The 12,669-nt window shown below is 39.6% G+C and overlaps 1 protein-coding gene across 3 annotated transcripts in view; it reads left to right on the top strand.

The window, feature by feature from the left end:
* LOC134205191 (sodium-independent sulfate anion transporter) overlaps window positions 1-12,669 on the top strand; it is a 189,405-nt gene that overhangs the window by 158,892 nt on the left and 17,844 nt on the right. For all 3 annotated transcript variants that reach the window (XM_062680212.1, XM_062680214.1, XM_062680213.1), the window contains exons 2-4: window positions 1,646-1,810; window positions 11,723-11,858; window positions 12,009-12,117. In XM_062680212.1, the coding sequence (XP_062536196.1) occupies window positions 1,646-1,810; window positions 11,723-11,858; window positions 12,009-12,117 (410 nt within the window). The remainder of the gene's footprint in view (window positions 1-1,645; window positions 1,811-11,722; window positions 11,859-12,008; window positions 12,118-12,669) is intronic.

Genomic DNA, 12,669 nt, shown 5'->3' with positions numbered 1-12,669 from the left:
GTGCAGTAATTCGAAAATGTTTAAATGAATTTATCATGAAACAAACTTTACTATAAACATCCGAATTGAGATTTTTATCATGAGTAAAAAGTGTGTCATTTGGACTTTATTTCTGTTGATTAAACGATGTAAGGGTTTTACGTTCATTTGAGAAAAGATCTAAAATTGTTTGAAAGAAGTGAATCATAAACAACATTTTCATCGTCTTTATTTTTGTTTTCAATGCTATTTTTATACTTGATCTACTGCTTTTAAAAGCATTGTTTCAACAGTCATTGTTCATCCTGACTCGATTTGAGATTTTGCCACAGTTTTCCCTAATAGCTTGTCGAATTCAACAAATGTTAACAAATTGAAATAATGTGTGTCTATCTGCATTATCACAATAGAGTATACAATTTTCTGCACCAATGATCGGAATAGCCATCATCTCGCGTTTTAATAAAACAAATTCTAATTGACAAACACACCTAACGATTAGTTTTTTTTATGCATTCAGCAACGCAGCAAAATGCAATTCTTCTCAATGACACTACATCCCGAAAAGTTATTATTTCTAAAATTCGCAGATCATAAGACTGACACGATGCTACTCTTGTACCTAAACTGATTTTTTTTAGGCCGGACCGAGTGTCGAGCCCAGTCACCTTCAGCAAGGTCATGCTTTCTAATCGCGCATCTTACCGCTAGGCTAAGGAAACCCCCACAATACAATTATAATAAAATATATCATGAAATAGATTTCCTCCTATGGATTTTACCTAATTATATTTATATGGATAGACGCATCATGTGATTGGCATTATAACATTAGCAACACAATAGCGCCTGTCCGAGACCTCGTTAATTTTCACCCACGCGACCCGGCGAAGAAGTTCGAAAGATCATCTCTCATAACATATTACGAATCCAATCAGCTCGGTGACGAATGTAGTTTTGAACTTGAAGCAAATTAACGCACGTGACTGAGAAGGCGGTTTGCAATCAGGTTCCGAGTTGGCGGAAATTTCCCTGTGCAGACAAAGCACATTTTACCGCCGCCCGTCGAGATAACTGGTAGGTATTTGGCAGTTATATACGAGGTGGTTTGAAGCAGATTGGTCCGGATATTCCCAGTAACCTCGAGATGGTATGAAATCAAACAAGCGATGCGTCTTTCTGAGGGACTGTGACATGCTTTGAATTCCCTTTCTCACGGCTCACGCCTAACTGGTTTTTTGTTGTGGATCTCAGGGATCGTTTCCGGCGCCGCATGGAAGGGGATAAATACGTTATGAGTTACCGCTCTGATGAGTTGGTATAAGCTTGTGATAATAAAGATGAGACTGACACAGATATTTCCAGTTGTTTATTTTTTCTTTGATGAAGCAGACCCGCTATGTTTGAGCAATAATACTTTTTTTATTATAGATTATCCTAGTGTAGTTAAATAATTTAACTACTGTTTGTTACACCGCGTTCGGTGAACATGATTACCTGTAATATTGTCAACTATAATGGCATTCGATAATTGTTCTCCTTTGCATATGCAAAGCACTCCCGTATAAAGTCCCCAATTATATTCCATTTTTTGTTCTTGAGCTGAAAACAACAAAATTTGTAACATTAAGGCCTAAAATATTTTTTTTTGTTCTCTCTCTTTCAGATCTTAACAGTAATAATCGAGTTTTTACTAATTGCAACAAAATGAGAACGCTCGTCAGTCCCGACGGATCCTATGTAAACGAAGGCATGAACTGTTCTTCGTTGGATATAACAATGCCGAACGGAGAGCCCCATGGTGGTCTTACTGGATCGAATGAGTTTATTCGTGAGTACCTTCATCAGTTCTTACAATTATGTATAAAATCTTGACATATGCATTCACATACAACTACATTAATCCACTTAACCACCAACTACAAAACTACATTGATCCACTTAGCGATGGTGGTGCCTTTCTCGTGCAATTCAAAATGTGATGAGAAAAACATACGAGAGAGATGAAAATATCACTATATGGAGATTAAAGCTCTGGTTACTTAATATTTGGGCGCACTGTTTATTTTCTTCCTGTGTTTTAACTGGTCCGTTTACTAATGTTTCTACGGCAAAATGTTTGCGAAGCTCTCACCTTTCAATGATAAGGGTAACCGTAACCTTAGTGAAGGTAGCACCAAAAGTGGAGGCAGTCAGTGGGGTTTTAATGAGATTTATCATAATTATACACTTTACGATGGTTTCAGTTGATGTGTCGTGCTTTAAATATTCTGTTAAATGCAACTTATCCTAAGATTTCGCTTGAAAAACAGTGATTTTCCTTAATAAAATTAACTCCCTTGCACCTATAATGGTGCAGCTGTACCAATAGTGGCGATTCTTATAAGAAATCAATGGATTGCACCACTATGGGATCCAAAATTATTTTTTACCGCCACTAAAGGAACAGTGTTCCCATTAGTGGTGCATGCAATATTTGGTAGTTATTGATGTTAAAAAACATCAATAATAAATAACATCAATCTAATTTTTGTTAGCAAATTTATTAGTTTATCTATTGGCTACGATATTAAAGCTCTAAATCTATCTATATATATAAAAACCAATCTATGTATGTATGTTCGCTAACTACTTCTGAACCACTTGGCCGATTTCAACCAAATATGGTACACACATTCTCTATCCTCATAAGAAGTTAACAATAGGGTAGGATGGTCATTTGGAAGAAGGGGAGTGGTGGTAGGAGGAGTTTTGTTCAGAACAAAAGAACAGAAAACGAACAATTCTGTGTAACTTTCAATTCCCAGAACCGATTTCAACCAAATTTTGTACACATATTCACTATGAAGAGGCGATCAAAAGGGAGGGGATTTGGGAAAGGGGGAGTGGTCTGGAAGGAGGGGGTTTTGTTCAGAAAACGGGCAATTCAAAGTAAATTATGAACCCCTGCACCGATTTCAACCAAATTTGGTACACACATTCTATATCATAAGGAAAACATAACAAAGGGGGTGGGATGGTCATTGGGAAAAAGGGGAGGGTATTAGGGGGAGGTGTTGTCTTTGGAAAACGAGCAACTCAGTGTAACTCCCAACCCCCACGACCGTTTTCAATCAAATTTTATACACATATTCACTATGAGGAGCCGATCGTATGGGAGGGTAATTTGGACAAGGGGGAGGGATATTGTCCAGAAAACGGGAAATTTAGTGTAATTTCTGAACCCCTGTACCGATTTCAACCAAATTTGGTACACACATTCTCTATCCCAAGGAGAAGATAACAAAGGGGGTCAAATGGTCATTGAGAAAAGAGGGAGGGTAAGGGGGAAAAGGTTGTCTTTAGAAAACGAGCAATTCAGTGTAACTCCCAACCCCGAGGACCAAATCCAACCAGATTAAATGATTAAATTATTCAACTCTATGAATAAAGATTATGATTAATGATTTATTCATTTTGACAATGATGACTGACAATGATTAACGATTATGAATAATGAAGAAAAAAACCGTTGGAGTATGATTGACGATTATATGATTAATGATAAATGATTATGAATGATCAAATTGAAAGATTTGCATAGTGATCAGCCTTTACTTTGGTACGTATATAGCGAATCTGTGCATCACATACGATTACATATACGATTATTATAACCTATATCAAGAGTCATAGGTAGGTACCAAAATATTGATTGGGGTGTAGAGTAGTCCGCCATTGTGGTGGCCATCTTTTAGTACTGCGCAGCTCAAAAGACGAAATGCGTTTGTCGGCTATCTAGCGGCTACATTTAATATGTTTGAAATGTTATCTCCATGGAAATGCTAATTGGAACACTTTGTTTAAAAGCCCGCCAAGTTTCACCGTGACAAATGGTATTTTCGCTAATACTCCGTAAAGCAACGATCGATCCGCATGGTTTGCAATAGCGATAAATGGGACCGAATTCCAAGTCGAATGCAAATTGTTGTTATCAAATCGATCACGATATGTCCTAATTTTCTCGGTAAATATGTATAAACAAAACATCATCAAATGTCTAATTGAGACGAGTATAGTTTAGCACTATAATAACGCTCCAAGCTTTATATACTAATAATTATTGACGTTTTAAATCACTATTCTCTATATGAGAATACAAAAATGCGAGACGCATTTTCCACACTTAACATTAACTTACTTGTTGTAGCGCTTGTCCAAATTTGTGTGATTTTAATGAATGTTTTGTCCGAGAACAATTTCAACGTTTTTGGACAAGCATCCCGGAATCCAAAACTAATTTCAGTTACCGCGTGGAATAGGGGAGGACGGGGCAAGATTGCCTCCCGGGGCAAAATGAACACCCCACAATTTTACCGATATTGTGCTTTTTTCCTCTCCAAATAACCATGCACACTGTTAGACTATAGTCCTACAAAAGACTTGACACTAAAAAAATTATATAAAAATAAAATGAATCTGAAATACAGATAAATTAACAAAAAATGGTGAAAACTTGGGTTTTCTTATAAGAAATCAGCATTAGAAAATAAAATTTTTAAACACCTAAACATTTTGTAATGAAAATCTTGACCAAACACACATATATTATATGTCTCCAAAGAATATTTTAGAGACATTGAAAATATTTACAGTGAAATGTTTGACCATTTTGAAACAACAAAAATATATACTAAATTATAAAACTCTTTTGCACAGCCTACAATTATGATTTACTATGCGCTGAATCTGTTAAGTAACCTACATTATCAAATTTACTGAAATTTTATACTGATTATTTAATGTGATTTGATAGTATCAACGAAAAACAATAACTTATCGACAACAACAAAAAAATGTTTCCCTAATATGGCCAATACGCATTAACAGCTTTATTTTTTTGTTCATGGGGCTTTAATACATTTCAGTTAGAAAAATTGATTTTTAGAAGGGTGCTCTTCTTGCCCCATGAGGCGCTCATCTTGCCCCGTAGTTTGTTTGAACCAGTCAAAAACAGAGTTTTAGTTAAGTCACATTTATCGGGATTACCGTTCTTTTCGAAATTCGCGTTCTAGTCTAGATGTTAGATAAGGTGTAACAAAAAAGAACTGTGTTTTTTCTAAGGGTGCTCATTTTGCCCCGTCCTACCCTAATAAATGCATGCGTGAAATAATAAATATTACAGTTGTGCGTTGCTTTTGTATCGATTGGGATACCCTCGAAAACGCGAGTGAAATTAGTTTTGGATTCCGTGAGGCTTGTACTTAAATGATAGTGTTCTAATTTGTTCTTTAAGTAAGAGAGAGATGACCAATATGTAAACTGCACAAAACAGTGCTTTAACTGTTTACTTTACCTTGCAATCAAAACTTCTAGTTCGATGAGGATCCATCTTCATCATCTTCTTCTTCTTCAATGGCTCTACATTCCAACTGGAACTCATTCAATGTAGGATTCAGTTTAGCTTCGAAAACGAAAGCCTCTTTCATGGTCACAGGGGATCGAATTCGGCGAGTTCATCGACGATAATACCCGTACTCAAACTTATTGAAAACCAGCACAGAACGTGGATAATGGCACTGATGACTTGCGGATGGCGTGTTCCCTGATTCCTGCAAGCTTGCATCAATTACATCTTGTGAGGATGAGATATATTACGTTACCCTTATTATCATCACACACCGTAAAAAATCTTGTACAAAATGTTGGCATATAGCCTATGTATAGGTACAATTCTGCATGGTTTTAATACAAACAATGTAAGCTTTTTATATAAATTCTGTATTAAAATAATACAAAATTATAAGATTACAATAGAACGATTAGCATTAGGATAAGCATTGAGCAATTCACACAAATTTGTAGGTGGTACAGGCCAATACTATTGTATGAAAGTAGCATCTTTTTCTTCTGTTACCACAGATATTGATTTGGAACTAATCACTATCTCTTAGAGAGAAGCAGGGTTGGTTCATTCTGAGGAGTACTCAAGAGAAGGAGAAACTATTTTTTCTCGATGTGTTATCCGAGTGTATCGTGCAGAACTACATTTTCCCTTTGTATGACCGAGAATGGGTCATACCTACTCTTCATCACCCAAGCTCACAAGTGTAAAGAGTACAGTTACTTATTTATTCAGACTAAGGCCGAAGTGGCCTGTGCGGTATATAAGAGTCTTCTCCATTCGGCACAGTCCATAGCTACACGTCGCTAACCAAGCCGTCTACGGAGGGTCCGCAAGTCATCTTCCCCCTGATCGATCCACCTTGCCCGCTGCGCACCTCGCCTTCTTGTGCCCGTCGGATCGTTGTCGAGAACCATTTTTACCGGGTTACTGTCCGACATTCTGGCTACGTGCCCGGCCCACCGCAGTCGTCCGATTTTCGCGGTGTGAACGATTGATGGTTCTCCCAACAGCTGATGCAACTCGTGGTTCATTCGCCAACTCCACGTACCGTCCGCCATCTGCACCCCACCATAGATGGTACGCAACACTTTCCTTTCGAAAACTCCAAGTGCGCGCTGGTCCTCCACGTGCATCGTCCAGGTCTCGTGTCTGTAGAGGACTACCGGTCTAATGAGCGTTTTGTAGATTGTCAGTTTGGTACGGCGGCGAACTCTATTCGATCGGAGCGTCTTGCGGAGTCCAAAGTATGTACGATTTCCAGCCACTATGCGTCTCCGAATTTCTCTGCTGGTATCATTTTCGGCAGTCACCAGTGAGCCCAAGTACACAAATTCATCTACCACCTCGATTTCGTCACCACCGATGCAAACTCGCGGTGGGTGGCTCACATTGTCTTCTCTGGAACCTCTTCCGATCATGTACTTCGTCTTCGACGTGTTGATGACTAGTCGGAGCCGCTTGGCTTCCCTCTTCAGTCTGATGTAGGCTTCCTCCATCTTCTCAAAGTTACGTGCCATAATATCTATGTCGTCGGCGAAGCCAAATAGCTGGACGGACTTATTGAAAATTGTACCACTCGTGTTAATCCTTGCTCTTCGTATTACCCCTTCCAATGCGTAACCCTCTGCGGGTTTCGAAGGGAAGCCCCTGAAACACGAACTACGCATATCACCCGATCCATCGTCGCTTTGATCAATCGTGTCAGTTTATCCGGAAATCCGTGTTCGTGCATTAGTTGCCATAGCTGGTCCCGATTGATTGTACCGTCGTGCGGGGCTTCTTTTGATTCCGGGGGCTACTTTGGATTTTTGATTTTCTAAAAAAACTAAACGAAAAAAATACCAAATTTGAAACAGAAAGTTGCCATCCAACTTTCAACAAGACACCCGAATGGTGATAATGGCAATTTGATAGTAGTTTACGTTATAGTTCTTGTTTCAAAATGTCCAAAGTAGCCCCCGATTTTTCAAAAGAAGCCCCGCACGACGGTACCATATGCGGCTTTGAAGTCGATGAATAGATGATGTGTGGGCACGTTGTATTCGCGGCATTTCTGCAGTACTTGGCGAATGGCGAACACCTAGTCCGTGGTGGAACGTTCGCCCATAAAACCCGCCTGGTACTGCCCCACGAACTCCCTTGGAATTGGTCGACGGTCGACGGTCTGGCAAGGTCGTTGAGCTTACTCTGCATATCAGAGCGGCGTTGTACGAGAAGTGCAACGTCATCAGCCAATTCGAAGTCGTTTAGGTGCTCCATGGTTATAGGCTGCCATAACAGCCCGCGGTTTGGTTCACGGGCAATCGCATCTACCAGAATCTCATCGATTATGATGAGGAACAGTAACGGTGATAGAATACATCCTTGCCTCACACCTGCTACGACCCGGATAGGGTCGGACAGGACCCCATTGTGCAACACTCTACACGAAAAGGCCTCGTACTGTGCTTCGATGAGGCCGATGGTTTTCTCAGGAACCCCCTTGCGTCTCAGGCCCCCCCCCTCCACATATTCTCGTGATTGAGATGGTCGAAAGCTTTTTCGTAGTCAATGAATACCAAGTAAAGGGACTCTTGGAATTCGTTGACCTGCTCCAGAATGATGCGGAGCGTGACATTATGGTCCACACAGGATCTTCCGGCACGGAATCCGGCTTGCTGCCGCCGGAGAGTCGCATCGATCTTCTCCTGAATCCAGGCTAGGGTAATTTTGCGCAGAACTTTGAGAACGTTGCACAGTAGACTGGCCCAGATTACTATGGGGAGAAAAAAATGTTGTCGAATTCCACGGGGCACCCCCCAGAATTGTGTCTTTGGGTGAGAAAATCAATCTCTGAAAATTTCAGCTCATTCGCTTGTTGCATAAGCTGGCGCATTTGATTTGAAATTTGTATGGGGATTTCAGCCAAAATGTATAGGAAAATACACCTCCGTTACTCATTCGATCTGGAAATTGGTTCTGATTGCTCGATTGACCTCAGAATTGCAAAAACGTCAGTTGGTATGCTACAGAACAATTTCACAGAACATTGCATGATGATTAAATAAACTTTTATATAATTTTCGGCTGAATTATTAGGAGCTGATTTGTGTATTTTTGGGTTTTTGATCGAATCGCATCAGCCGAAACCCATTTAAAAGTTCATTTAATCATCATACAATGTTCTGTGAAATTGTTCTGTTGCATACCAACTGCCGTTTTTGCAATTCTGAGGTCAATCGAGCAATCAGAACCAATTTCCAGATCGAATGAGTGACGGAGGTGTATTTTCCTATACATTTTGGCTGAAATCCCCATACAAACTTCAAATCAAATGCGCCAGCTTATGCAACAAGCGATTGAGCTGAAATTTTCAGAGATTGATTTTCTCACCCAAAGACACAATCCTGGGGGGTGCCCCGTGGATGTAGACAACTTTTTGTTTCCTGGGCCAGTCTAGTGCACAGCAACATAATGCCTCGCCAGTTATCGCATACAGTCAGGTCACCCTTTTTGGGCACCTTCACTAAGATACATTGCATCCAGTCGACTGGGAAAGTTGCGGTGTCCCAGATATTACGAAATAAACGATGCAGTAGTTGAGCGGATGTCATGGGGTCAGCTTTGAGCATCTCGGCTGATATGCGATCGACCCCTGGGGCTTTATTCGATTTCATGCTTTGGATGCCTGATCTCTAGCAGTGATGGAGCTTCGGTATTGACGCGTGTTATACGTCGGATCCTAGGCAGATCATGCCGTGGTGGTGATGGCCTGGCTGGCACTTGAAAAAGTTGTTCGAAGTGCTCGAACCAGCGTTTCAGCTGGTCAGTTGGGTCAGTAATAACTGATCATTCGCGTCTTTCACAGGCATCGTTGCATGCATCTTCGCCCCGCTTAAGCTTCGTAAGATATCGTAGAGCAGGCGAATGTCCCCGGTTGCGGCGGCTCTCTCTCCTTCGTTGGCCAGAGAGTCTGCCCACGCTCGCTTGTCCCGTCGACATGAGCGTTTTACTTCCTTCTCAAGAGCCGCGTATCGTTGACGGGCTAAGACTTTGGCTCCTTTGGTTTTCGATCGCTCTATCGCAGCTTTGGCTTCTCTTCGCTCCTCTATCTTCCTCCAGGTCTCATCGGTGATCCATTGTTTCCTCTGGGTGCGTAGTTCGCCCAGATTGTTCTCGCTGGTGGCGATGAAGGCATTCTTGATGGCGGTCCATTGGTCTTCCACGCTGCCACCTTCCGGAATATCTGCAGCACGCGTCTCCAGTTCTTCAACGAAGGACCGTTTTACCGTGGCATCTTCCAGTCGGCGTGTGTTGAATCGTCGTGCAAAGTCCTCGTCCTCCAAAAACCAAAGCATTTGGTCATTGTTATGAAAAGTTGTTCAATTTTGCGTGGCCAATAAAAAAATCATTAGGAAGGTCAAAACATACAAACCAGAATAAATAAGGTTGTTAATCCAAAAATTTGTCATTTGTCTAGAGGATCTTTACTAAAAAATACGTTAGAACAAAACTACTTTAGTTCTTGATAAAACAGGGGGTGATCAAGTCTCTCCAACTTCCCCTGCTTTTTTCCCGTGCTCACTCACCAATCAGATTTGACTATTCGATACTGCTTAGGAGGGTTAACTCCATAAAGGATCTTGGATCATATTGGTCAGTAAACTTTGATTCATTGACCACATTTCCATGACAAGCTCCAAAGCCAACTCTATGCTTGACTTCCCGAGTAGACGAAAATAGCGCAGTAATATCAAATGTTGATAAGATAGCAAAATTTTATCTCTTATATCAATCAAGTCCATATCATGTTTTGTTGTTCTGTTTATGGCTTCTATTAATTTTGTACGAAAAATCAGGAATTTCATGTGAAACATATATACAGTCTACTCTCCACATCTCGATGTTCTATATCTCGATATCTCCCCCTATGTCGATGGTTTTCTCGGTCCCTTCGATTTACATACATTTGAGCATTCTACATCTCGATAACCTCCCTATCTCGATATCTCTCTATCTCGATGCGTTCTGGTCATATTTTGCTCAGGATTCTCTCTCCGTATGTCGATATATTCACATTTCTAGGCTACTAGACGATTTTTGGACAATAACAAACACATGAACAACAAGAGATGACATTTGTTTTGTTGTCGTTTTTCATAGCAACGAGCTTTTTTTTAATCTAGCACCCATTTCAATTTTCCTTCCATTCCTCGATCTCTCCTTATCTTGATTGTCCCTTCAATATCAAGATGTAGAGAGGCGACTGTACCATCTTTTGGATTTTTGTAATAGGGACACGGCAGGTATTTCCGTCCATCGTCATAGGGGCTTAAATCAATGAAAGCAACGTTATTTTGCTAGAACTCCACTATAGCAGAACGTTTCGCCTAAGCTTACGATTGGGTACGGATGAATTTGGCAAAAAAGCTTCTATTTTATTGGTATTTGAGACTATGACGATAAGACGAAAATGCCTGCCTAAACCCTACACTGGATTTTGTTTTTACACGATTTATATTTTCTCAATTTTGCACTCATGCTAAATGTTTAACGCATAACCATTATCATGTGATTTTTCTTTGATTTATCCTGGATTTTTTGAAACATGTTGCGAAGAGTTTGGTGGTAAATTCAAGTCACACGATCAAAAACACGAGCGAAAAAAAATCGTGTAAAAACAAAATCCTGTGTATTTGATTAAAAGACAGGAACAGGTAGTACAGACTGAACACTTAATACCTAGACAACGGATAGTGACGACAGCGACAATCTTCCTATATAGTTTATTACCGCTTAGCACACATAATTATTCTCCACGCAAACTATCAATAAAATCTATATCTAAACCAATTTTATGTGTGGTCCCGATTGATATCGATTATATTAGGGTAATGCTATTGCAAAAAATATGTAATGGCGACACATATACTAGGGGAACTGATCGACCCTCAAAAACAAAACAATGAAAAGGAATTTGTTTTGGTTTTTTTAATCTTTGTGATTTTATGAATATACTAGCAGACCCGACGAACTTCGTTTCACCTAAAATTAATTTATTCTCTGATTGGTTCTCGAGTTATGCAGAAATTTATGTTTCATTTGTATGGAAGCCCCCCTTTCCTAAAGGGAAAGGAGTCTCGAACCGTCTTAAGAACCTTCCCGGCCCCAAAAACCCCTGCATATAAATTTTCACGCTGTTCGGTTTAATAGTTTCGGAGTCTATAAGGGTCAGACAGACAGAAATTCATTTTTATGTATATAGATGTTCAGTGAGATGGAAAACGGAACAGTTCTCCTATATATAGATATTTTTTGCAGTGTAGATAATTTAGTTTTTTTATTTTTTATAAAATAATTTTTTTTTTTCTTTTTCAGTATCAGCAAGTGGTCAGAAAATTTCCCCTAACAGCCGTATCCAAGAAGCCAACCAATGGTGCCAACGCAAAGCCAGGAGTGCTTGCTCTAGGAAAATGTTACTCAAACGCCTGCCTATTTTACGATGGCTACCAGTGTAAGTAACAAATCTTATACGATACCTAATTGCTTTCTGTGAAATGTTTAATCCATCTCTAACACACTTTAATATGTACTTTAATTATTTGATTGGATTTGCGGTTATGCGTCAGTTTTTAATCATTTTTCCTATTTCCTATTGTAACAGCTACAACAGCACAGATGCTGTGGGAGATTTAGTCGCGGGAATAACAGTCGGTCTCACAGTAATTCCTCAAGCGCTCGCCTATTCCGGTATCGCTGGGCTTCCCGCTGCGGTAAGTTTATTATACATTCGATTTGATTGCTATTTGTTTGGGGATTTTAACGGTAAACAAGATTGTAGCTAATCGTTGTCATTCGTATATCGTGTATTTGATGAATATTAAGGTGGTTATACAACAAAGCCACAAATCGGCCATCTTGGAAACCACGTGCTTTTTCTAGTGATTTTTCAAATGCACGAATTGTGAGAACCACAACGCCCATGGGGATGAAACATCCGTAGATCGTTTGATTACTCATGCTAAGCAATCGACTTTAATTTCAGCTTTGTACAAAAAATATTACGCTGGTTTTGAACTTTTGATAATATGAGTAGAAAACCGTGTGGTGAATTTGAAATCCACCACATGGCTTGATTGTATAATCACCTTAAGGAAGGATGTAGAAGAGATTACATAGTTTGAAATGAGTCGAATGTTCGTTTATATTATTTCTCTCTTTGAAATTTTAGGTTTTAAATAATTTGAATTTTAAGATCCATTACAAGTTAAAATTTAGCAATGATTTGAAAAATATGCTCTGTATGACAAATGATCCATAATTTG

This window comes from Armigeres subalbatus, chromosome 1 (assembly GCF_024139115.2).
Source record: "Armigeres subalbatus isolate Guangzhou_Male chromosome 1, GZ_Asu_2, whole genome shotgun sequence".
NCBI classification, from domain to species: domain Eukaryota; kingdom Metazoa; phylum Arthropoda; class Insecta; order Diptera; family Culicidae; genus Armigeres; species Armigeres subalbatus.
Note: the sequence above shows the minus strand (reverse complement) of the source record. Positions and strands in the feature narration are given on the sequence as shown.